This window comes from Carassius carassius, chromosome 29, assembly GCF_963082965.1.
Source record: "Carassius carassius chromosome 29, fCarCar2.1, whole genome shotgun sequence".
Classification (NCBI taxonomy): Eukaryota; Metazoa; Chordata; class Actinopteri; order Cypriniformes; family Cyprinidae; genus Carassius; species Carassius carassius.
Window position 1 is genome coordinate 7,670,499 of NC_081783.1, and position 27,632 is coordinate 7,698,130.

General features: G+C 37.5%; 1 protein-coding gene across 1 annotated transcript in view; it reads right to left on the reverse strand.

Annotated features, from left to right (window-relative positions):
- The window catches only part of LOC132109538 (vascular endothelial growth factor receptor kdr-like), a 40,000-nt gene extending 12,407 nt beyond the window's left edge, over positions 1-27,593 (reverse strand). The window contains exons 1-18 of the mRNA XM_059515689.1: positions 27,138-27,593; positions 18,953-19,049; positions 17,495-17,691; positions 15,947-16,071; positions 14,828-14,990; positions 14,558-14,694; positions 14,252-14,417; positions 14,031-14,148; positions 13,720-13,889; positions 12,849-13,005; positions 11,209-11,329; positions 7,329-7,437; positions 5,855-6,142; positions 5,196-5,342; positions 4,943-5,068; positions 4,122-4,228; positions 3,211-3,346; positions 2,119-2,223 (exon numbers count right to left, since the gene is read on the reverse strand). Coding sequence (XP_059371672.1) covers positions 2,119-2,223; positions 3,211-3,346; positions 4,122-4,228; positions 4,943-5,068; positions 5,196-5,342; positions 5,855-6,142; positions 7,329-7,437; positions 11,209-11,329; positions 12,849-13,005; positions 13,720-13,889; positions 14,031-14,148; positions 14,252-14,417; positions 14,558-14,694; positions 14,828-14,990; positions 15,947-16,071; positions 17,495-17,691; positions 18,953-19,049; positions 27,138-27,207 — 2,539 coding nt within the window. The 5' untranslated portion in view covers positions 27,208-27,593. The remainder of the gene's footprint in view (positions 1-2,118; positions 2,224-3,210; positions 3,347-4,121; positions 4,229-4,942; positions 5,069-5,195; positions 5,343-5,854; positions 6,143-7,328; positions 7,438-11,208; positions 11,330-12,848; positions 13,006-13,719; positions 13,890-14,030; positions 14,149-14,251; positions 14,418-14,557; positions 14,695-14,827; positions 14,991-15,946; positions 16,072-17,494; positions 17,692-18,952; positions 19,050-27,137) is intronic.
- Between the last annotated feature and the right edge of the window lie 39 nt (positions 27,594-27,632).

Here is a 27,632-nt window from a genome sequence, read left to right on the forward strand (position 1 = left end):
ATATAAATATAGATAAAATAATTGATCTCTCCATCTATCTATATACACAGATTTAGATCTGTCCTATAAGCAACATAATTTGTATCATATATAAATATATATAGTGTTCCTGTAGTTCAATTGGTAGAGCATTGTGATATCAAGCGCAAGGTTGGGGGTTTGATTCTCCGGGAACACATGATAGGTAAAAATTGATAGCTTGAATGCACTGTAAGTCGCTTTAGATAAAATCGTCTGCTAATTGCATAAATTTAATAAATAAAAAAAAAATAAAAAAAAAATGCCACCAAAACAGTTTGACCAGCGCTTCGATAATCAAGATAAACATCACATTCACACATGGAAAGTATGAAATAAAAGTTCAAAGCCTGTCGTGTTTAAAGGAAACTTAAACAGACATAATGCACGCCATAAATTATAGTGGACAGATCAACATCTGGCGGCAACATTGTTACAAATTGTCTAAAGAAGAGAAACAGCACTTTTTAAGGTTCTTGGTAGTTTGTACATCATTCTAGAGAAATATATGGTCAGGAACACTATCCTGGTGACCTACTGAGGTCATGAAGTCAGACTGGGTTGCTGTTGTTTTAATACGACAGGTTTCCTGTGGTTTAGACCCATCAAAATGACACAGGAGAGCTATGTTCAACGTTGAGCAGTAATTCGTACATGATTCACACCAAAGACACCTCACAGTGACTTTTACTGAGAGGAATATTGGCGCTCCTTGTTTCAAAGTAGAGGAAGGAATGAAACCAGCATGAAGACTATTCATGATGTTAAACTGGGGGCAGACAAATTTTTCCTTTGCATTTTTGATTTTTCAAGATTTGGGTGATAGTAATCATGCAAATAATGAAAAATGTACTGCTTATCTAGCAGGCCAACATCATACTCTGGAAATAAAATAAATGTAGGCAGTAGATTTGATAATTAGAATGGATTTAAATGAAGGGAACTGCTTTTTATTAAGAGGTTACCTATAGTGCATAAAGAGACATCATTCTAGCCTCTACTTCCATGTTTAATGCACAGGGAAGACTAATATAATAACACTCGTTGGAACGCACATCTAATGAGAGCAGGGATTTATCATCATCAAGAGCAAACAAAACACCACCACCACCAGAGCGGTGCTTATCACTCTGCAAGAACGCACCATCACTAAACAAACGCTGCAGACAGTTGACCAGACGGACAGAGTTTAAACAAATACAACCACAAGAGGATACAGTCCTACTAGACCAAAATATTTGTTTTACTTGAATGCACAATACAAACTCCCTGTGTTGACTCGATATTGTTGTATTACAGTGGACATTTTGGAAATACGCAATAAAATATCAAACACTGACCAGTTGCATGAAGCTTGCTGGTTCTGGTTTGGTGTGATCTAAGAAACATCTGTTCTTGGGTCAGTGATAAATGCTACGTGTGTATTTGCACATTCAGTTCACTTACGTATGTTGTTGTCCAAGGTTTTATATCTGTGGACTATCACATGCAGCATGCAATACCCTGAGCAGCTGCTAATTATCTTCATATGCTATCAAGAAACATGCACGAATACCAAAAGATCCACTGTGGACTTCTGTTTTCAATAACTGATTTATATTTGCATTCAATATACTAGATCGGTGTATTCAATGCTGCCATAAAAAGGCTTTACATTTCTAATAGAGGAAATTTGTGATGTGAGAAAACTTACAGGAATGTTGATTACATTCAACTAAGTACTTTCTGTGCTTTTACTGCGTTTCTGTTGATCTGATAGCATTATGTTGTGAGGTCTAAAAGTCTGAAACCACAATCAAAATCTGGGAATTAGAATAAGGTTCAAAACCGAAATTTCAAACAAAGAAACGCTCTGGTGATCTATTTCTAGGTCACTCATCCTAGAAGTAAATTTGTGTAAACAGATGTTTGTTCTTTCACTGAAGCACAAGATGCTCATCGGATCACTCTCCAAATCATGCTGGAGAATATCATCATAAGGTTTTGCAGAAACTTTGAAGTTCATGCAGCTGGTGTCATTAAAAAAAAATCAAGTCAATTTTCAAATTGTAAATTGTAATGGCTTTTCGAGCCCATGAAATCATAACATGTTGCAGTTACCTTTCAGCATTTTCACTGCCACCGTTTTGCAAGTAGAAATCTTGTCTATACCAAATGCAGAGGCCTCTACAACTTTTCCAAATGCTCCATGGCCCAAAGTTTTACCTGTTACGGAGAGAAAGAGAGAGAGTGTCTACATGAGCTAACCGTGTCCTGGGGGCTCATAAATCAGGCAGGATGCCCTGTCAGGAAAGATGTGAGGCTGTAATTAAAACAGCCTGCTGAGGTTGGGACTGCTTGACTGACCCTCCACTGAGAATTCATGGAGCAGTTAAGACTGAACGACAGAAGCCGCTTGCTGATATATAAAAGCATAATATTTTCTTTTGAAAACTTAGACAACCCTGATGCCCACCGTTCTCAAACAAAAGGCCTGAGGATTAAGGCAATTAAAGAGCAGAAAGAGCCAATTGTGTTGAACTGAGTATGGATAAGTTTGTCTTTGTATTGAAAGTGAAAAAGTGAAAGTGAAGTGACATTCAGCCAAGTATGGTGACCCATACTCAGAATTTGTGCTCTGCATTTAACCCATCCGAAATGCACACACACAGAGCAGTGAACACACACACACACACACACTGTGAGCACACACCCGGAGCAGTGGGCAGCCATTTATGCTGCGGCGCCCGGGGAGCAGTTGGGGGTTCAGTGCCTTGCTCAAGGGCACCTAAGTCGTGGTATTGAAGGTGGAGAGAGAACTGTACATGCACTCCCCCCACCCACAATTCCTGCCGGCCCGGGACTCGAACTCACAACCTTTCGATTGGGAGTCCGACTCTCTAACCATTAGGCCACGACTTCCCTATTTTATGGCTCTTTACATGTTCAGTACCACAAGAAAGAGACTTCAATATGAAATTCTTCCAAAACTAAGTCATATCAGCTATGCGATCTGTATTGATAGAATATAGAAAATATTAAAAAAATAAGCATGATATCTCTAATGAGTCTAATGAGCTATGAACCTGAACCATTAACTTTTGTATCAGGAAGGACTTGGGTTCATTCCTGTTTATATCAAATGCTTTGCTCTCAGAGGAAAACTACAGTTTTTAGCTAGTAAAAGTGACTGAAAAAGCTCTTTGAACTCACCGAGCCTGAGGCGGTCTCTGGGGAACTCCCATTTGTTGCTGTCATAGGGCAGACGATCACACTGCTCATCAAGGGGGATCTGGTCGGGATCCATGATGATGGACAGGTACCCCGTCTTTAAATCTGCTGAACTTGGCTGGTAGAAATAAAGAAATAGTTCATAAAACAGAATATTCAGACAAAATAGAACAGGGTTCTGTCATTCTTCCTATGTAGTTGCATGACTGTTGGGGCTCTGATTAGATAATTTCACACACACCACTGAGAGTTTTGAGAGAAAACCATGACTAAGCAGCACATATAAAACAACAAATCAATGTATTAGTGTCCACACATTCAAAGAAAACGTTTTCAGAGTAGATGTAACTGGAGTAACGGCTGCTAAAAATTCAGCTTTGCAATTAAAGGAATAAATTGCATTAAAAAATAAAATAAATAGGAATCAGTTATTATATTGGTAACAGTTAAATATTGGTAATATTTAAAAAAAATATTTTACAGTAGTTCAGGTACAGTTAATTTATAGTTACTGTCAAGTCCTTACTAGACATGTGTAATAACTTCAGTAGCAAATGTAGCTATTGCTCATTATTAACTGTTAATGCATTAACTAAGGTTAACTAATGAGATCATACTGTAGAGTGTTATTTATTAGTCTTTATATAATTATTTTGCACTTTAATCAGTGTGAAATGTTTGACTTTATATATGTTCTGTGTATTACTTTATTGTATGTAAATGTTCAGTTCTTTTTGTTATAAGAAAAAAGTTATTAAACCTGTTATAGTTTATGACAACACTTTTTCCGCAAACTAAATTTCAGTACCGTGATAATACCATATACCGTGATAAAAGCATTAGCAATCAATCGCAACATGAAAATTTCATACCGTCATATGCCTAGTCCTTACCTTTCTTAATTTACGGATAAAGAGAATGAGCATTATCCAAAGAAACGTTGCAGCTGCTCCGGTAGACACCAAGATGATCACCTCAATATTTGGTTTACCGTCTTCTCCTGTGTGCAGAGACAGTATGTTTTCAAAGAGAGAACAAGCTGTACCATATTCATGCTTTGTGCCTTTACACTAAATTTTAGTCAGATCTACAATGTTTGTGCAGCGTTCTACTGGATAGGATCCAGCTCACTTGTTCTCATTTATCATGTACTCTGTGTTCATGTACTACATGTAGCAAAAGGAATTTTGATTTCCAAAAGAGGAAAGAGAAAGAATTCAAAGCACACTCTGCTCTCCTTGAATTAAAGTGTTTGGCTTGGGTTTGCTGAATCAAGTCAAGCTAGTTTTTTACAGGATAAATAGTGTAACTGAATTTCACTACTGAGTGAAGAGACAATCATTTATTCATATTAAACCCCCTGCTTCTTTAAAAACATTTCTCTTTGGTCATTAATGAATATCCCCAAGCCTATGAAGAGGTCAACTCCCTTGTGAGAGGACCCTGACTTTAACTCCCAGACCCCCATCATAAAAGTCTGGAATTTGCATGGTATTCCTGGCAGCCTTAGTCTGTCGTTCTCATTCAGAAGTTATTCAAAGTCTGGCCAAAAAAGGCTGTCCTGTTTACATTACTATACAAAAGATCAGTGCCTATGGGATTTTGAATCATCTTCACAAAGGAAGTGAAAGTTCTAAAACAGGACAATTTGCAGAATTATGATAATATGAATGATGAATAAAGAAATAAAAGCAAGTGAAGAGTTGGTACTCACCCACTACAGTAATGACCGCACTAGTTTTTGCTTCCCCTCTATCATTGCTGGCATGACATTCATAAGTGCCCTCATCATCCTTCTTCACCCTCTCAATGATCAGAAAGCCATCTTTTAGAGTGATACCTGAAAGCATTATTGAAAGATGCAACATATAAAACAGATCCCTGATAGAAAGATCTTCATTTAAAGTCACTGTAAAATAGCTGATTTCACCTGTGACTATATATAAATCCATTTAGTGCTTTCTCACCTGGTCCCTCTGTGACAGGAGTCTTGTCTTTGTACCATTTGATATCGGGTTCTGGCACACCCTCAGCAAAGCAGGCCAGAGTCAGGGTGCTGCTGCTGTTCACATCCTGATTGGTCAGATTCTGCATCAGCATGGGCCTTTTCCTCTCTATGCCAGACAACAAGAGAGATTTTTCTCATTAACATGCCACACTTCTATAAAATTATTTGATTATAGATATCATTATAAACAATTCAAGCACAAGGGTGAATTATTAGAATTCTGCCAAGATCTTTCACATCAACAACATGGCTCTATTCTGATGACACTTTAATCCCAATTCTCAGAAGTCTACATTAATGAAAAAATAATATATATAATATATATATATATATATATATATATATATATATATATATATATATATATATATATATATATATTAGAATTTATTGTATTGCATTTAATTACACTTATTATTAATCAACCATACAGGCTACTAATCATAAAACTGAAACAATGATGACAACAAACCCTCTTCCTGCCATTCACGCACCAGTGCTATTTGTTTCTCACTGATAAGTAACATAAGCTGGGTCTTACATTACATCATATGATGTACAGTAAGCTGATGCTTTCATAAAGATAAAATTTTTTGGTTCTTGGTAGTTCAAACTCACCATTAATAGTCAAAAGAGATGTAGTATTGACCACTTTATTGGAGTTGATGTTTAAAGCCCGACATTCATAGCCCAGAGTCTGGCTTCTAGAGACATTGGGCAACTTGATGGACAAAGATATGGTGTAGGGCTTGATCTGAAGAGTGGTTTGGCCTTTGGGAACTATGTGGCCCTGTGGACCATACCAGTGCAACCTATCGTAGAGATATCTTGTGCCACTGCAGGTCAATGTAACGTCATCTCCTGCAAAAGCTGTCGAGGGACCAATCTCAAACGGCTGTGTCTGATCTAGAGAAGGTAAAAGAAACTAAGACATTAAGAAGCAGGATGGAAAAGAACAATTCATTGAACATGTCAGTCAACATGATACACTTACTGTGTGCTTTTCATGCATAATCTGGTAAATCGACAATCAGAGAAAGCATTACTAACTCACTAAACATATGGCTAATGAGGGACCTGAAACTACGCTATTGATGTACTGCTGAAAGAGATCACCGTACTCTGGCCTGCACTACAAACACAAAACTGTCCACTGCCATGCCAGGAATGTCAAATTTGCAGTTATTTCCTGTTTCATCACTCCTAATTGGAAGCATGTTGCTGGCAAATGGCAGCAGCGATGGCTGACCATAGGAACCAGGCTAAGGCCAGGCCTCCAGGGAGCCGGCAAAACGCTTGTTTATTCACAGCAATATACGTCCCACTAGAGGAGACAGCTGTTATTACTATTTCATCCCTCTGACCAGCATTCCTGTGCACAAAGTCATCTTCACCTCTTGCATAGCACAGCATATTCTCTGGGGCTTTCAGTTCTGTTCTGGAGACATGCCACTTGACATCCTCCATTTTATCTTCTGTCTCCATTTTTATTGCACAGTTCTCATTTTTCGCACTTCACGAGTCTCGGCTGCTATTCATTCCAACTCGTTTTTTCTAATCATTCTAACCTAGGCAGCTTTGAGTACTCTGACAGCCGACACACACTTCATTACGTAACTCAGTGAATGGGTTTCTCATTTCAGACACATTTGACCCTGGTCAGCTACATATAACAGTGATTCATTATAAAACACAGATTGGCATTCCAGTACCACAGTCAATTCCAGAGTTAGCAGAACGGGGAGCAGAGTTGCAAGCCTTTGCCTGGAGTGAGGAACTTTTTTCACTGCAAAATTTTTCAGTACTGCTCTATCATAAGCATAACTAAACATAATTAAAATGACAAAATGTTCTGTGAAGATTAAAGACATACTGCATGATTATGAGTGTGAGGATAACCAAAAATTGTTGTACAGTATTTTTTTTATATATGAAAATAAAATCTGGATACATGGTATTACCCTGGTATTTTGGATATGTGTTGTGGTAGAATCAAATTAACAAAACTGTCAAAATTTAAATCAGAAACAAGTTGCCACAAATCTTTTAAAATTGATTTTTTACTTTCAGTAAATGAAAATGGTCCACTTACTATACACACTGAAAGGGATTCTCATGGTCCGGTTCCCTAGTTCATTCTTTGCTGTACAGGAGTAGATACCTGACACAGTAGCTGGTTCCACCATCAGAATGCTTACAGTCTAAGAAAATGGACGAAGATCATTAGGAATGTAAACAAGTGATTTGAAAACAAAACACAATATTCTTTTAACAGGAATAGCACTATATCATGTCATCTCAGTGCCTATGACATTAAACTTTGAGCCATTTATTTCCTGTAAGCAGACGGATCACAGGACTAGTTTAATGTACAACTGGACCTTTTTCCACTCCTCAGCCTCACACATTTAGTAGACCACATCTGGAGTTTTAAGGGCAAATGCAGCACATAGAATACAGCACAGGAGGTGTGCCTACGTTCCATGTCATTTCCTGATACACATTTAAAATGCCAGGCTTAATACTGTCACCATTCAAGTGGAACTCATTTATAGCCTATGTAGACATAATAATAATGCAGATTTTTGGCAAAAGACCAGATTACAGAGCTCTGTTTTCAGTTTCAAACAACATCTGTTTTCCTGGCCGTCACATCAAAGGTATGAAACACTCCGGGTGTATTTCTGGAGCAATATACTCATTTTTCAGCTTACTTCCTGGGGTTCACAGACTGTTTATAAGATGCATTTGAAACGTAAGAAGCATGGCTTTGGCTCTGAACAACACGTATTTAAATTTTGTGTCTGTTTTAGTTTGTAAAGATGTAGAACAGTAATATTTAATGCAAAAGAATTTTTACAGAGGTTAGGATTTCTTTTGTACACAACATTACGCTATTTTACAGACAGAAATGAGGTGTGGAGCTCATTTAATGTAAATCTGTGGACTTGTTGTAATATCACTGTTTAGTCTTACATGTAGCTGATTTTAATTGGTACACTGCACTAAAATGTACCTGAAAAACAAGACGCATAATTGGCATGCTTTTCAGCATAAACATACCTCTATTCTATGTCATGTAATTTCATTATAGAATGCACATTATTCATGCAATGTTTTGGATAAACTCAGTGACAAATTTCCTGAGTGATATTTTACATTTCTCTCGATCTGATGATGTAGTCAGAAAATCAGAGTGACCTTTCCATTTCTTCTTTTAGTTGCTGTGACAGCCTTTTCTTATTTACAAGGTTACAAGGAACCATCACAGATGGACTCTTACCAGGCTGTTATTCACAGTGCTGGAAAATTTATATGAGGTGACAGAAAGGAATTCACCCTAAACAAATCCCACCCTGTTAAATGGGGCCTTGTTATCACTGACTGCTGTGCTTCATCCCTGCAAAGCATCATCTATTTGTCACAAAAGCCTTTAAATACAGCTAACCACAAAATTTACACCTATTCCATAGTGAGAACGAACCTCCTAGCACAGGGGAGGGAAGGCATGATTGGTTTTAAATGACATTCCTACTGTGAGAATATACTGTGTCACATAAATCTGAAAGTTGTACGTTTATATTTTTGGTGGTTACTAAAAATCATTCAGAGCTTTTAGCTGATGATTTCCAGTTGAATACATGTTTGACCTGGTGTACAAGTCACACTGAGGTGTATAGGAATGCTACAAGTGAAAACCTGTGCTTCATTAAGTTTTGGGTGAGTGGTTTTGGTGATAAGGCCTCATGGGATGTTTTCCAAAATGTTTGCAGTGTTCACTGTAACATTTGGCAGCACAAGCAAAGGATGATAGAGTGACAGATATAGGAGATCTGTCTAAGCAAACAACTATAGATACTCTAGCAGTCTGGATTCATCCCTGAAGGGATACAGTCAAATTAAAACAGGGACATTGTGTACTCACTGGTTTTTCACAAATTTTTATGTGATTACAACACATTGGAGGGACCACAATGACTGCCTTGTACATAAATAGCATTTAAAGTCATCTCATGTTTGAAAACAGGTTTGAAACAATCAACATGCAGTGCATGAATAGTCCTGGGAGACACTTCTGTTTCTGATTTTACTGGCTTCAGTGCGCTCAGTAAGATGGACTGATTTATCAGTATAAACTCTGTCCTGGGGCACCACTCAAAGCAGCAGCTGCCCTGTTTACTGGCCTCTGTTCTCCACTGAAGGTGACTGAAGCGTAGCATAATTCACAGCAGAGCTAAATGAGCCTCAGCTATCAGTTCCATTAGAGGAGAACAAACATAGTCACTCACATGCACACACTGAATGTCATTCTTCACTAATCTATCGATACTTCAGCCAAATAAGACTACTAAAGTGTACTACACTGTCTCGAAACATAATGCAGATTGTTGTTTTTTTTTGAGTGGTTTCTTTATCATATTGAGACTTATTTTATCAAAATGATTTCTAAAATGGCAATTTAGCAATGTGAATGTTCAATAGACCTTCCCGTTCACTTCTAAATCAGCATTTTTCATTTGAACTGCAGTATTTTGAGGTCAATTATTTTGGGCCAAAATGAAGCTGAAAGTATCATTAAAGGGGTCATATGATGCGATTTAAATGTTTCCTTACTCTTTGGAGTGTTACAAGCTTTTGGTGCATAAAGAAGATCTGTAAATTTGCAAAGACTAAAGTCCCAAATCCAAAGAGATATTCTTTATCAAAGTTAAGACTGTGCCACAACCCCCTAAAATGGCTCATTCAAACACACCCCCACACGTCTACGTCACTATGTGGAAATATTTGCGTAATGCTGCCCAAATGTTCACGCAAAGAAAGAAGGCGTTGTTAGTGTTGAAGCAGCCATGTCAGGGAGATGCTGTGTGTATCTAGGCAAAAGCAAATGCACTTCAATTGGCCTTCCAAGATTTAAGATTTCTTACAACAGAACAGCAATGCAATTTATGGACGACCATTTCATGAACCTAGGAGAGGAGGTAATTCTGACTTTGCAACGACAATCTGGCGCTTCTGAATCAGCTACTGTAAGAATGTCTTGTTATTAGTTTAAGTATTTGCTATTGAATGTTCAAATGCTGCGCTTGAACTGATGGTAAAACTAAGGACATTATTAACTGTCTTTACATTTATTTTGGAAGATAAAGCTCGCGATTATGGAAAGGGACATCACATTTCCGTCAAGTGCTTGCGGTGTTTGGCCAATCACAATGCACTGGGTCATATGGCCAATCAGAGCAGATTGCGCTTGTCAGAAGGAGGGACTTTGTAGAAAATAACACGTTTGAGAGAGGGGGCATAGAGGACCTACAATATTGTACATTATTTGAAAAATATTTTTTTGAACATTAAAGCATGTCAACCTATTCTGTTACACCAAATACACAAATTAATGATCTTTTAAAAAGCATCATATGACCCCTTTAATCTGGATTAGCAACCCAGTCTCTGCATTATTTAAAAAAGCTTTGGTTTGAAAGTCAATTTAAACTAATACATTTTCACTTAATTATTCCATTTACAGTCAGGATGCATATTTTTAACTTACAAATATTTTACATTTTTAAAGGTACACTCAATATTTTTAAATTAGCAATATTTCAGTCATCAACACTGTATAACAACATGCTGACACCGAGCTACTGTATTTGGCTGTAGCATCATGCTAAATTTTCAGTTACCAATACCACTGAAGCAATGCAGTATTCCCATTATGAGAGCAATAACAGGAGTTATTACCAAGATAAAATAAGGAACCCTCTTTCTGGTCATGTCATCTCAACATGATGAAACCTGCTCCATGTAAAATAAAATAGCTACTTTTTACCTCATGTGAGTGAACGTGATTGAACATTTTTTTCCAAAAATATACTCATTTCTTTATGCATTAAACTTCATTAAGGGAACAAAAGAAGTGCATCTTTGAGGGCAAAACTAATAAATAACAAAATTGTAAATACTGTAATCCATACCTTGTTTTTACTTTTTAATAATTCCACCTTGTTCCTGACATCCTTAATCAAATTATGAGGATAATGGTTGTGTGATTCAGTGACATCTCCAACAGGCAGAGGATCAGTGTAAGATTTGCACCTATCAGACAAAAACACATATATTTAGAGAAATCATAACTGTTGAATCAACATTTGTAATAAGTAATTTCTGCTCTGGAGTTTACAGAGGAAGTTTTTGCCTTTTGACATCAAAGCAGGATGTACACAAGGAAATACCAAGGCGTACAGTCATAAGATTTCAGTGAATACCCTTTCACTAACTTTTTTAGCTAACGTCTTTCAAATACATTTACATTCTGCCGTTAAACACAAGGTTTTATGGAACCTGATGAACGAATGTTTTTTTTTTTTTGAGGGCCATGTATCAAGTCATGTGTTTTATGCCTTGAACCGGCAGGAGACCAAAGACCTGTTTTGCATCAATCTGAGTAGAGGAACAATCGGATTAATGAGAGTCGAGGTCAGAGAGGAAACCGCAGCGTGACAGGAAGGGCTGAGTCATGCGTCACCGTTCAAAGGAAACACCCCCACTCTCTGGTCGGCTGAGATAAGGCTGATCCCAGAACTCCATGGTCAACAAGGGATCACTGGTAACTTCTCACAGCCCCTTGATTAAGAAGACTTCTGAGAGATACCTTCGTGAGCGCAATAATGATATCTCCAACATGGGACCCTTGAAAACACTGATTTTATGGATACTTAATGGCACATTAAATAAAATATGATTATATTGGGGATTCACTCCCACAACTCACAAATCTGGCAGCGTGAATGTGGCTAATTTTTCTTTTTGGTCACTGCTCAAGAAATAAATTACTTTTACTGAAAATAAAAGAAGAATGGTTCTGTTTTTCTTCCAACTAGGGCATTGCAATTACCCTCCAATCTACCTCTCTCATTAGATGTTGAAAATCAAGTCTTCTAACCATCTATATTATGAGCTTTTGTGTTTATTGCCATCGCTGATTATATTTAGAAGAGGCAAAGTGGTATTTTGGCACTGTGGTACAAAGCCCAAAGTATTTTTGTCACAAATTTGGCAGTTCCCTCTTGACAAATAATTACTCTCAATTACGAGAAAATCTTGTCATGACACACAAACTAAGTTCAGTGGACATCCGTAGTCTTTATAAAGGTTCACTAAAAGGCTGGCATTTACACTGCAGTAGTCTTGCTTAAAGCACAATGCAGGCTTGGGGAATGAGAACAATAAATCGTCCTCACATTTACAGAGCCAGTGACTGCAAAATGTAGCTCTGGGGCTATTTTTCATCAATAAGCATACTTTATTTTGGACTTATGTCAAGGAAACGGATGCAGTTCATTTGAATAATGAGAGCTGTGGGTAAAGGCCGACATTCATCATTGACTTTAACAACTCAGCAAGAAAAGAGATCTTCAATGTAGGAGGGTACAACTCTTTATGGAGCCACAAACCAAAGCCATTGTCACAATTTTTGACACAATGAAATGTGATTAGATGTAATGCAATCTTTTATCTGATGTAAAATACTAAACAGAAGACCTGTTGATTCAAAGTAAATTGGAATATGAACAGTAACAAAAGTCAATATTTTTTTTGTGTACTATTGACTTACTCTGTAAGATTAGGGCTGGGGTCACACGGCTGCCAAAACCAGGTAATGTTTGGCATCGGAATCCCAAATGCAGTGCAGATCAGCTGGTGCCCCTCATTGTATTTGTAAGCTTGTGGGCCCCCTGGAGCCACATCCTCCTCAAAGATCTTTGGCTTAACTGTGTGTGTATGGACATAGAGATCATCAATCATTTAAATTGTCAGTCTGAGAAAAAAATACAGATCATTTGCAGATCAATGGCTAACACTAAAAAACTTTCACCTCAACACTCCAAAATGGAAGAGTAAGAATATTCAGGCTAATATAATATTCAGGGAGCAATATTGCCTTTATTGTCTCATTGAAGTGCATCTGTGCACAGTATGTTTAAAGATTTAGCATCAGGCAGATTTCAGGATTTGATGAATGATGCCCAAATCATTGCAACCAGAAATCTCTTAACTCTGTTTCCATTGTTTTTGACCTTGGTTCTTGGTTTTGCTTTTGGGACACATTAAAATAAATATTTTATATTAGGCCAAAGAAGGCAATCATAGTTGTGTACATTGTGGGAGGGAAGGCTTCCAAAAATTAAGGGGAAATCTGGGCAGCACATTATCAAAATCACAGCTCTGACAGCACATTCCAGAACTTTCTGAGACGGGCATATCAATTAATTTACTTTGATTTCTCCCAACAAATTCAAAATTTGCTAAAGAATCTGTTTAGCTTCACTGATAAGTAATTAAAATGCAACCAAAAGTATTTGATTTTGTGCTGTTGGCTATTTATGTTAGTGTTTTATGTTAAATTGTGACAGCAATTTTTGGTCCAGAATTGCTTAAAGCAAAGAAAACCCTCAGATGATCGTATTACAGGCTTTCTGCATTACCTCTGACGTCCAGCCTGTAGCTGAGGTTTCTGTAGAGACCCCTCTCCTGGTTTGACAGAGCGATAGTGAAGATCCCAGCATCCTTCTGCCTCACTTGTTTTATGGTGAGGCTGTAGCCCGCTGTCTTATAACATGTGGAATTTTCTGAAATTGCAACTCCATCTTTGTACCTATACCAAAAAATAATGTCCCATTAATGCTATAAATTAATTACTAGTGGAATACTTTTACATGGTTGCTACACATTAAATTTGTCTCATGGCATTTGATTCACATTTATATATTTTCTTTAATGGAAATCATGAATTTACCACAACACTCTGTCTGGTGCTGGCAAGGCATTGACCCGTGGCTCAAACTGCACCTTTCTACCCTCTATGGCAGAAATTAATTTGCGTTTATTATGGGTCACATTGAGGAATGGATGTTCTGTAGAGACAAATAGAAAAACAAAATACAAGAAAAATATATTTGAAACTTTTTAACAAAAGCACAAGTGTGTTAAAGTAGAGGCACAACATTACATCCTCACCGTATACAGTTACTTTAGTTGTATAATTAAGCTTTTTGTATTCGATTGTTGCTATGCAGACATACGTGCCCTTGTCCCCCATTGTCACATTATGCATGATTAATGCATTACTCATCATGACGGTTTCACCATTTTTGACCCTAGTCGTTTTTTTTTCTTGTTTGATCTGAAAGCACAGACAGGAAGAACATAATGCCAGTTCTAATCAGTTAGCAGATATGATTGGGTACAGCATTAATCTAATACTGAATGGCTTTAGGTAAAACCTCAGCACATTTAGCATCTTATCATCTCCTGATAACTCACCTGACCCTTAGGTAACTGCCACTTAAAATCAATGTAGCCATTGAAGGTGGTCTCTGCAGAGCACTTGAGGATCAAGGTGTCACCAACCACTACTCTTGGTCGTCCTGTTTTGATGGCAATGTTTTTAATCACCGCAGCTAGGCACCAAGAACAGGAGGTATCAACATGAATCCAGGTTATGTCATGAAAAAAGCTTTTGTAATTTTTAATGACAGATTTCAAAAGGTAATTGCGTAACTGGGATTTTATCTTTTAACTAAAATGACTCACTTGTCCTATAGAGCATGTAGACTGATGAAACATTTTTTTCATCCACACTGGTCACACACATAATCATGTGGTAGCTGTCATGAGGGTTCAAGGGAATCTTGAAACCTCTCTTTGGATCCCACTCCACCCTACGTTTTACATGATCTTTCATGGGATTATTCATCTGTAGAACAAGAGGAGAGAATTTATTTAGCACATTTTCTTATAAGGGACAGTTCTTTGTGAAGAAGGAAAAGAAGGAAAAAAGTTGTGCGAAGATTTTATGGCTTATGATTAGTAGCCCATCTAGTAATGAGGAAAACAGGACTGAGCTTGTCTGTGTGGAACTGATCATGTTTAAGTTGTATACTCAATTTCGCTTCTTTTGTTTGTTCGGAGTCCAAGTGCCCTGCTAGGAAAGAAGGGAAGGAAGGAAACAGGAAGGACGAATGCCACAGGTCTTCCAATAGCAGGAAGGTTACATTACTATCTGTTTCATCTGGCTTATAATTGTTTATCCATAGCAAAGAACTGTGAGAAATGACCATAGACCCACTACATGGCCACTGAGGAAAAAACACTACTGTTGAAGTAGTTCGCTGCCAGTGCAGTTCAGGACCGAATCTTTATTCAAATTATGTTGCTTACTAGTAGTATACTGTACATAATAAAATCAAATAAAACATTAAATTAGATAATTAAATTAAATTAAGTTTACTAATCATGTACAGTTTGTCTCCCTAACCTAATCTTCATGGACATGATCAAAGTTGTTTTATTTATAACCTGAGTTCCTATTTTGAGTGAAAAACAACAGTACAACGCTACCTTCCTGTTCTTACAGGAAGCAGACAGAGTGACTCCTTAGTCCTCCTTGAGATTCCCAGAGCCTATGGCACACTATCTCTATCTATACACACATGCTCAGGGCTTTGATGGGTGTGAGAAACAACCAGGCACTTTTTTCAATGTCAGATCATACAAAATACATCCTCTTTTTTTTCATATTCAAGGCTTTTGAGGCATGGAAAGCAGGTTAAATATTCACCTCCTCTGCATGTGGCCGTAAATTATATGCAAATGTTTTTATATGAAGTGGGTATGAAAACAGTGCCATTAATATAAAAAAAAAATACTCACAGTCTCAAGGATAACCTGTTGATTCGGGGATGTTGTTCTGCATGGAACCACTAAAAAAGGATCATTCCGATATGCATAAAGTGGTTCTGCATTACTGTGAGCCTCCACAAATGGATTATTGTGATCTACGATTCAAAATGAATAAAATAATACAGTAAGCACAACATTATAACAGTTTCCAGAGAACAAAGCTAATTTACTGACCAGAAACACCATAATTTATTAACTCACTTATTATTTAATATGCCGTTTTTATAAGTAGTTAATCTTTTATCAATGAATTCTTAGACTTCAGGCAATGCCTAGACATCCAGCCAAGGTGAAGCAATTAAATATCCCAGATAAAGTCAGCTCATTTTTCTTTTTAAACAGCAAACTGCCACACAGGCTGTTGGATAGCGAAACAGAAAGAGCTTGGCAGAAGGGGATGTTACTGTAGAGCTATGCTGTGAGATTGGCTTGATTAAACAAACAAGATCTTCTGTGTGCTGACAGTGTTCATGTAATAAAATATATTTTTTAAACAAACTTATCTCGTATAAACAGTGGAATCACATAGTGAGATGAACCAGGGGACTATCAGGTACTAAATTGGCTGTATTTGCAGCAGGCTGCAGTTGTAGAGGTCTGCTAAACAAAACAGTTGGTGACCCAGAGACTTGGCGAGCTTTGTTGTCATTTTCACAGCTAAAGTTATTACTGTCTTTTGCTATAGATAAACTGCAGATCAGCTGTTTTGGATATATCCTACCATTCAAAGTTTAGGGTCAATAAGATTTTTTAAAAGTCTCTTATGCTCACCGAGGCTGAATTTATTTGATTAAAAGCTAGGCTAAATACAGCAATATTGTGAAATATTATTACAATTCAGTTCATTATTACAATATCTTCTGAGGGACATTTAAAAAAATCTTGATTAAAATCTTAACAGCTTACGCAGTTGTCGAAAAGGAACAGGAAGACTCTAAGCAGAAGCCCAAACAGGAAATTATCAAAGACCAGGCTTCCAGAACAATCAAACTCTGTTTCCATCTCTAAAGACATCCAGCTTAATATAAAATCCTTCCTTTTTTTGTCACTGATTTTCTATTTCCTAGTCTTATGACAGCTAGGTTCTGTCTTGCAGATACAGTCCAGTAGTCAGTGATTCAAAACTTCTATGTGAGTGCAGTCATACAGTATAGTTACTAGCTCCATTGCCCGGGTAACAGGTTTATGTTTTTTCTAGTTTCAGTCAGGTCTACAATGAATTGAAGTTTCTCATTACTTAATTTCTTTTTTAAATCTCAAGCTTTTCTAATGGCTTGGGGGTTTTCCAGGTCCTGTTTTACACAGAGAGACCTCAAAATCCCTTGTGGCAATTAATTGGAAGGAAAGGGCCAAGTTCCTTAGTTTATCCTGTAGGGATCATTTGTAACCAAAAACAGTGTACACAAGTATATATATATATATATATATATATATATATATATATATATATATATATGTATATATATGCTAAAAATAGGTCTATGCTAAAAAGGTAAATAAGGATTCTAATTATCTTACCTTTTACGAAAACATATGTGGACACCTCATGATTGCTAGAATTTTGGTGGCTGCATGTGTAGAAGCCAGTGTCATTGTGCATCAGGTTGTGTATGACTAGCTTGCTGCAGTGCTTGTGTATTCTCTCCTCACATGGCTCAATCAGTACCGATGACACATTTCTGTTAGCCAGCTTCCAGCGGAGGGAAGTTGATCCTCTAATGTAAGCCATAAAAACATAAAATAAGCAACATTATGGACAGTTTCATAGCCAAGTAGGCTTATGCCAGATTAAATAATCATTGCAGTGAGTATCTGCCGCTGTAACATTTGATTCTTAGCAATTCATGTCGTATATTACAGAACAAAATCAGGAAAATTATAAAACCAACCACATACAACCACTTTTAGTTTACTTTAGCATTACATACACAATCCTAAAAGTAACTGAAATGAATCACATTTTTTATTGGCATCCTGAGCAACTTTAGAATTAAGCAGAAGGAGGGTTTAAAGAAAGACCGGTTTAAAACAAATCCTTCATTGAGTGATGCTTCTGCGGTTCCTGATTACATTTGTTTTAAATGCTACAAGAGCTCTGTCTGAATGACTGAAAATGAGTTTTATACTCTGAGAGCATGTCAGATTCTTCATCCATATTCTCAGTAGGGTATATTTTGCAAAGTTTTAAAGTTTGTTAGTGTCCAACTTTCACATGGGAACAGGTATTTATTGAATGGAAGTCTTCAAATGCTTCAAACAGTGTTTGTTTTTTTAAAAGGGCAAATTTCAAGGACCCCAGTGGAGAATCAGACGTATCTCACATACTACTGCTGCCTTTAAACTGATGGGTCATGCAACTTCAGCCTCAAATCTCTGTCCAGAGCCAAAGGCAGTATCTGCTTCTGGCTCACACGGCCTTCTAGGGAAGCGTTGCATTAGTTAAGATTCTTTGGGGTCAGCATTCCTGGCATGACTGCAATAGCATGGAATGCTCTCTCAGAGTCGAAATGTGTATGTTTCAGTAGTCCCCCGTACTCTTCTCTTTCCGCTACATTTGAATGGCATAGCTATTTTGGTACTATATTGCTTTCTGAGAGCCTCTCATCCCATGTCAAAGCAAAAGCAAATGAGTTTTGTTTTAAAGAGTTATGGTGTGAGATCTGTGTGCTTGGATACACACCAGCTGCCACCCAAGTGCTTATACAGAATTAAAGCTATAGTTTACACAAAAATAAACATTTTGTCATTTACTCATTTACTATGTTTCAAACCTGTATAACTTTCTTCTGTGAAACATAAAATAAATTATTTCTGACAATATGGTTTTAAAAGAGCTATTTAAAATAATTTGTTGTTTTATGTTATTCTAAATTGAGTTTAAATTTATTCTGGCTGAATACTGGAATGCTAAATTGTATAATATCAATAAAATTAGCATATTCTATATTTAGTGTTTGTGTGAGATGGACACAGTACCTGCAGATGAGTGTGAGCATGCCACCAACACGTTGAAGGTGTGTGTCTCCAGCAGGAAACAGCTGTGGATCAGACAGATGAGATCCCTCTACCAACCCTACAGAAAACGCAATACAGCAAAACACACCATCAGTGAAAAACTAACATTGAAAGTACATCCCACAAAAGCCAAAATGTGGTCAAATGGACAGCCTTGAATATAGTAATACAACACCACAACAAGTTTCCAGGTTTCTTAGTGACTGTCAACTTTTTTAAGATGTGCATTACAGTTATTTCTGGTGATTTGTAATACGAGCACAGTGCTAAACTGTGGTTAAGCAAACCACAAATGGAACACTCTAAAGTACAAGATCATTACAGTGTAATTTGGAAACTCTGATTCAGAATGTTAGTTAATAGCCTTTCTGCTCCCATGTAGAGCTGGACTGTCTGTGCTGGACAGGTTTGAGCTGGCAGAGAATTGAACACAGTGTGGTTGAGCATGTGTATACATTCTAGATCAGAGAAAGGAGGCCAGAGGTACAGCTGTGACCCCACGGAGGGGTCACCTCTGTCAGCATGTGTGTGAGAGAACAAGGCAGACCCCAGATGAATCCGATGTCCTTAAACACATCCTTCACATCAATCAGTCCCTATTTTCTACTCTCTGCATAATGCCACCTTTTTATACTCTGATGAAGAGCTTCATTTTACTCGGATCTCTCGAGATCTCTTCTGTGTGCTATTATTACAGTGAAGGTTCACTGCTGGTCCGGGGCCAGGTAAAGCTGATGATAGGAGCCATACGTACACTCGGGACAGGAAGTGGTATCATTCCCTCTGCTGCCCAGGATGAGTGACATTCGTCTCATAAGTGATTTCCTTCTTTTGAACTTACTCCCTGAACGCTTTCTGTTGTGGCACGGTAATGCAGGTTGTTTGTGTTGCCAGGCAAAAACAGTTTTATTTTGAATTTTTTTGTTATAAGAACAGCCTTCTGGGAAATATCCCTTGTGAAAAATACAATCTTAGATCAGCACGAACTTTGATTCTGGTCCAAGCTGGTCTATCTAGTGGACCAACATCGCAATGCAGATCTACAGTTTTTCAGTCCTAAAAGGACAATGCTCATGGGTGAGTCATTTAAAAAATTAATGCAAAGATGAAAGACATCCATCTAGTGCACATTGGCATAAAAAAAAAAACATTAAAAAGTAGTTAAGAGGAATGCAAAAACATGTTTTGTGTGGCCAGGTTAACTTTTTTCATTTTTTATGCATTTGCAGACATCCTCATTTTTTCTGCGCCTCACACATGTGCATCTCATTGTTAAGTCCCCATCTCAAGTTAAAAGAAGTGTGAACAACCCATAATAGTATTGATATCTATTTGAGTTCGAATATCATTCAGAACAGTCATATCTTAACTTAAGATTTAAGATCGTAAAGTTCTGTAATATGGCGTCTGTGTCCAAAATACAAGCTGAAAAAAGGATTATTATAAGAATAATAACGGCATTACACAACGTTCATTTTCTTCTCATCTACACCCATATTACTTAATCTTACTCTCTCTGATAAAACACACTTACTAATAAAAAATGAAAGTCATGTTCTATTACGCATGTATAGTTTTTCCCCCACATGACTTAAAAACACAGCTGCATTTACAGAATGAACTTACTACACCAACACTGCCACTTAATATGAACTTCCTCTCAGTATGTTTCAACATCATTGTTGTTTCACAGTCCAAGGTTAGTTGAGGGGCGGATGTAACTAGAGCTTTTCATGCAACACACCTCTACCAGCTTGATACTACCCTCTGACCAGATGAGACATAACCAGACATAATTGCAGATGTCCTACTCAAAAAAACATCCCGCCCTAATGGTGACTCTCTTATTGCACTACAAATCTGTTCTGTAGATATCTGTTTCGTAGATTTATATTTACACATGAAATTAAAAACACACATTAAAAATGTCTTTGCTGTGATGTTGGCGTCTTTCATAAATCATGACAAAAAGCCGCAGACCAAACTTTGTCAAAGACAGTAACATTGTAGGTCCACCTCACGTCTCTGACCAACACTATTCATCATGAAATTTCCTAAGCTTGTATGTTGCACATTTTGTCCTCATGTTTTATGTCATCACACATTCTGATCAAACACTGTAAATCTTAATCCATTACATCAGAGTTACATGTGGTTCACACTGTACAACAGAGCGATATTAGTCAGAGTGAGTCAAACTGGATTTGACTGCTCTTAAATGCTTGCTTACCACACAGAAGCTTTGGTTTAATTTACCAAAAAAGTTTTTATGAGAATTATTGATTCCTGCTGACATCCACATATTCTTATTTTTCCCCGAAGCTTCGTTTGCAGATGTACGCTGCATGCAAACACGAGCAGTGAATCACATCCTATAAAACCCAACAACTCTCGCTGTCTTCACAGCTGCCGTGTTCAGCAGGGGCCCACAGCAGCCCACTTAAGAAGAGTACTTTCTCATAAAACCTCCTGTCTCTGTCCCTGTACACCCACGTATTCCCACAGCACACAGACCCCCACCTGCCCCTGATGTCTGCCCAGTGCTGACCTCAGTGCGGCACCTCGCCCCCCTCTCCGCCAGCTGTGTACTGCATTCCTCCAGCACAGAGACTGAAAAATGCCAAAAATGAGGCTTGTTGTGGTGCTTCAAGGGGCCTGGGACCTGGTTTCCATTAAAGCCTATTAAAAATAAACTACAACCATGGATGAATGGAAAAAACACAGCGCTGATGCTACGTGGGTTGCCATATTCAGCATGATTAGCCTGCATGCCTCTCGTGGGAACATATAAAAGACATGTCACTGTCAAAGGCTGCACTCCTTCTGACCTCCTACAATCATGCAATCAGTCAATCAGGCGTGCTAACTGATGTTTGTAGTTTTGAGAGGAAGAACAAGAGAAGTTTCATGTCCAGAAGAGCAGAGAAGCCTGCACAAAATTGATAGGTTTAAATGTCGAATGAGATTAAAGACAAAAACTCTGAAATTAAACTAAAATGATGTGTGGGCTTTCATGGAAAGCTGATTTCTGGAGAACTATAAATAATATCAGCGTTGTGTTGCAAAACATTATGACCAAAAAACTGTTCAGAAAACATAACATGTCATTGGTCCCTGTAGGATGTTAAAAAGCTGGAACTTATGAAGTCAGATGATGCTTGAGTTTGATTTTTTTTACAGATGTAATTCAATTTACGTGTGCACTGTCTTTTGTAGCGAGGAAATCCTGTCGCTGCCCAGTAAGCATTGGTCATAATATGTGGAATTCCCTACTCTGTGGCTGGTACATGACTGCCTGTGCTTCCTGTCCACCCATGTGATGCACAGTACCGGTAAAGCAGTCTCTGAGGACGGGGCAGGGGTAATCTTTTTTGGGCTTACAGAACAATAGAAATTTATTAATCATTTAATCTTGCCACAGTATCCATTGTGATTTCAAAGCTTTACAAGCAATGAAGGCTTCTTAATAAATATAAATAATGTAAAACAATAGTAAGCGTGTCCATGGGCACAGAACCAAAACGTCAGGCATCTGTTGCACGCGACCAATCGCACATTAGTTTCTTTCCTGTCTTTTCGGAAGAAGAAAAAGTACCCTTCTGGGACTTGTAAAACTCAATAAGTACTGGATTTTTGCAAAACAGAAATTTAATGTGGCTATATAAGCTGACATATTATGACAAGAGATACTGTGACTATACAATTTCCCCCAATATATCATTTATATACTTTATATCATAAATCATGTAATATGCCTGGTTATGTACAGTAAGCTGAGTCTTACTTTATATTAAGTGGCCTTAACTAGTTACGTCAAAAAATAAGTACAGTACAATGCATATTGTGGTCATATTCTATTACAAAACACTTCTGCTGCTATTGAGGTGGGATACTGTTAAATTTAGGGACAGGTTTAGTGTTTTAGGTTGGTTTAAGGGTGGATTAAGGTGTAATGGATGGGTCACCATTGTAATTATAAATGTAATTTCATGAAATAATTACAGATCTAATTACATGCAGGTATAAGTATGTATGTACATTATAAATGCACTCTACCAACTTATTAATTTAAATGTAAGTACATAGTAGTTATAGCCCCTTAATATAATGTGGGACCCATTATTATTATTATAATTGTTGTTGTTACGCGAGAAGAAAGAGATAGCATAGTGATACAAGCCTGAATTGAGCACATGTAGGATAATCAAAAGTATTTGACCATAACAATACACAAGTGGCCAATTAAAATCAACTATTTCTGAGAGCTATATAACAAACTGTTATAATATGTCTGGTTATAAATTTACTACAATTCATGTGATAGTTTAATGGTGGTTATTCCGCTTCTTGTTATACATCTTTTACATCTTTGTTATACATCTTTTTACAATTAATGTTATTAAAGGATGGTCCAGTCTGCCACACAAACAACAGTAAAACAAACTCACGAGATGATTAAGAAGCTGATGGCAAACTGAAGGGAAACTCTTAAACAAAATTAGAGACCACCGTCCAAAAAAGTTGCTACTACACCTCCAACTGTGCTGCCTGCCTTCCCATACATTGAAGTGTTCTCTTGTTTCAAGTCCCTTTGCTACAACTACTGCTCCCTGCCAAGCCATAAGGTTAAGACAACAGCAATGGAGAATGCAGATTTGATTAGTTCCCAGATTGGTCTTTGGATGGTGGAGTCAAAAACCCAACACATAAACACAACTTGTATGAAAAATGAAATAAGATGGTAAATTAAACAAAGAACAGCTGGCAAAGGCTGCGTGGTAATTTTGGTCATAGCCTATTTGACCAAATATTGAAACCATGGAATATGAAGAACCCTGTAAGTGGATTTTATAACGCACCATGAACAGCCTTCATGGCCTGCAAAGTGACAAGTGTGTCAAAGAGAAAAGATAACTTGGAGGAAATAACCCATGACCAAAAACATGGTACATAAATGTCTCCAAAGCACACCGCCTGAGGTTCTCTTATGGTTGTCTGACTGTGCACACTAAGGATGATAACTATGACAACATCACAACTTTAGCAATAATGACTCGGAGGAACAATACTGTTTGAATCACTTTCGCAACATGTATTTTTTTCCAGCTGATGAATGATAAAACCATTGACAGCCAAGCAAAATCTTTTAAAGTGGCAGATGACATAACTGCAGTGTGTGCTTATAAATAGAACATTACTATTCCGTTGGTGTGGATGCTGAAATATAATCTTTGTTATATCTCTGTAATGTCTTTGTTTAATAAAGGGAGTAAATAAAGAAGACTACAAATACATAGAAAGCGAGCAAGCCAGAAATCATGAAAAAGGGAAAGAAAGAAGGATGTCTGCGCACAGTCTGTAATTGCGTGACTCCCCACCGCTGAGTGGATGAGCTTGAATTGCACTTGGCTGACCCCTACCTACTGTATTCCTCCCAACATGCACTGCTGTTGAACGGCTATTCAGAAGGAACATTATGGTTCTTCCTGAGCCTGGAAAAAAAAATGTAATCCAGAAAGAAATCACACTGAGCAAGTTTAAACCATGTACTATTTTGTATAGTATATGTTTAAATAACTACATATGTCACCCACATTAATAGCTTACTGTATTTACACTGCTTGAGTAAGTTCTGCATAGCAAGATGCAAGTACAGATTCAGTACTTAACCTATTTTGACTATATATAGTGCCCTGAACTTAGCAGAATACTAATTAAATAATCTGCAATATACAATAGGCTTTTATTAAGCAACATAAATAACTACTCCACTGTTTAAGAAAAAGGTTTGTCAGGCTCGATGCACATTCTGCAAACTGTAGGTTATGTTCCGTGTAGATTCATTATCATTTGAATTAAAATGTGTCTCAACTTCCTCATGCTAATATAATTTAACAACTATTAAGTTTGTAATAGTTTTCAATGGCCAACTCCTGATAACCAATATCAGATATAATTTTGCTTTATGTATATAGCCATATCTCTGTTATGCAGCATAAGTGCTTCCAGACTTGAAGCACAAAGAGAGCCTGCAGTTATGCTCTGCTTACGTTCTTCTTTTGCATACAATGTGAAAAATGCCTAATTTGTCACGTCAGTAATTAAATGTTGTATTAGTACGAGTTGGCTAGCACGTATTCAATGACTTCTGGAAAGTAATGCAATGCAGAGGCTTCTCAGATTTGTAAAATTCCTGGAGTATTTTAACTTTTAAATGGTTCAGCAAAATTTGAAAACAGAGCCCTGGGCAATATCTGGATCATTTCAAGATGTCTTATATCTCTCTACAGAGCAGCATTATTGGATATTTCTCTTACTTAAAACACATTTTATCCTTAATCATTCTCATTCATACAAGTAACTACTAACAGCCAAGTCAAAATGTGTTTCACTTCTCTAAAGTCCAATTTCTAGTGCTGAGTTTGACTAGTGGCTCTGACTCATTTCGGATTTCCAATGTAACCGCTTTAACAGAACTTTTAATTCTTAAGAAATCATGTGACATATCTGACAACACCTTATATAGTTGCACAACATGGATAAATTAACACAATTCAGCTTACAAAATTGGTCTTAAATGTAATAACCACAGTGACCACCAAAAATGGGATACGTCTAATATCTGCATGGCCTATTTTTGTCTAATGGATTAACCATACACTCCTAACATATAAAATATAATGGCATGCTCTTCCGCTCTACCATTGTCTTGAGGTGGGGCGTTTGACACACATTTGGAGTAAAGGAGCAAGCAAGAAGTCTGGGGAAGGAATCTTTACTCAGGTAGCGTGTCACATTTCCGTGACCTCTCCTGCCAGAACAATTCCAGGGTGCCTCCTGCCTCTCCATCCGCTTCCTTCATGTGTCTTTCCCACGCTCGGTGCGAGGACAGCAAGGAAATCTACTTGGAGACTTTGCAGACAAAGCTTGAAGACCTAAAAAGTCATGGGGGGAGCAGTATTTCCTTTGTTTGGATCAGAGTAAGTGCTGCTGTTTGTTTGGACAGCAGGAGGAAGACCTGTATCTGTAGTGTACAACTACTATGTCACAATGAACAATGGCATACATTACTATCCATCTTGTTTATAAGGAGATGCAGCCAGAAGTCCAAGCAGCCAGAGTCAACAATACATTTTCTCTTATAAACACATATTCTCTTGTCAAACTTGAAAACAACACTGGAACTGGAGATGTGCCCATACTACCCATTCACAGTAAACTGTTTTGAATGTTATCAAAAACACACCTGATATTTCAAACACAATGTGTGTTCCTTCTGGGAATAAGTAAATAATGACTTATAATAACGAACTAGTCACAGACAGTGGAGGAATTCAAGAAGTGCCCACTGCCCAACTGTTTTTCCATCATTAGCTGTGGTGGCAACTGGGGGTCCCCAGAAAAAAATTGGGGTCCTGCTTTCTAATTGAGCATTGCATTTAGTGCCAGAGACCACTGATGACTGGGTCTCAAAACCCAGTGATCTGCCTACCTAGAGAAAATCTGGGACCCCAAAATGGGTTCCAACAATGCATTTGGCATATAAGATCCCAAAAATGTAGTACCAAACATTGTGTAAAGGCAAGTGCATTCGGTTTTGAGAAACATAGCCAATAACAAAGTAGGTTACCTTTAAAGAATGAGAGAAAAAAAGTATTATATTTTAATATTTATATAAAATGATCATTATGCAATCACTAAATTAAATGCCTTCGGATAAGTCATGTATATATTTTTTTCTAGTACAACGCTGTCGTAAAATGTCTTTACTGCATCAAAAGACATCGTGTCAACATATTTATTCCCATCTTTTTAATTAGTCACAACACATCTTCTTCGGTAATTAAAATCGGAATAATGCAGGCAATAAACTCACCACAACCGAACATATTGTAATACATTTTTTAGAATGAAAATCATCAGAACTATCAATAAACAGTTGATTAATTCAGTGGCATCAGATGTGGGCTGTTATTCTAGCACAATACTAAAATGTTTTTTATCATTACATCCACATTTGTTTTCATCCATTTATATAAAATTTCTGAACTTCAAACCGCATCTGTTCAACATCAGCGATAGAAAGCCAAAGATCGCCTGCAGATTCACTTTCGCGCAGAAAAAATGACAAAAAGCTCGCACTTACCACTCGAGAAGAAACTGAGAAGCAGCTGAAGAATGAAGAAGCCTTTGACTGAGGATTGAACCGAGGTCATTTCGTCCGTTAAAATAAGGATATTCCGTGTAATCAGCTGTCACTTTATAGCCTATTTGGCTGTAATAGTCCAAGTATTATTATTTCTCTCGGTGAACGGTTAAAAGTTCCCGCTGATATGACCGAGACGGTTCTTTAAGTGATGCCTCTGGAGTGAAAACACCTCTCGTGGTCTCTCAGTGACTGTAAAGGTATCGCATGATACAGCGGTGTACCAAACTACCCCCGAGGGCAGGTGCGACTTTGCTCTTCCTTCCTAAAACTGAGTGAATGAAATTTCGAAAACTAGACTCTCTAAAGAAGGTCCAACAATTATATAACGATGAGAGAACTAATGACAACCGACTGATGAACTACACCTCTCCCCTCGGCTTTTCTGCTGGGGTTTCACTCTCGAAGGCTTTATATGAGTGAAGCTGGGACGGA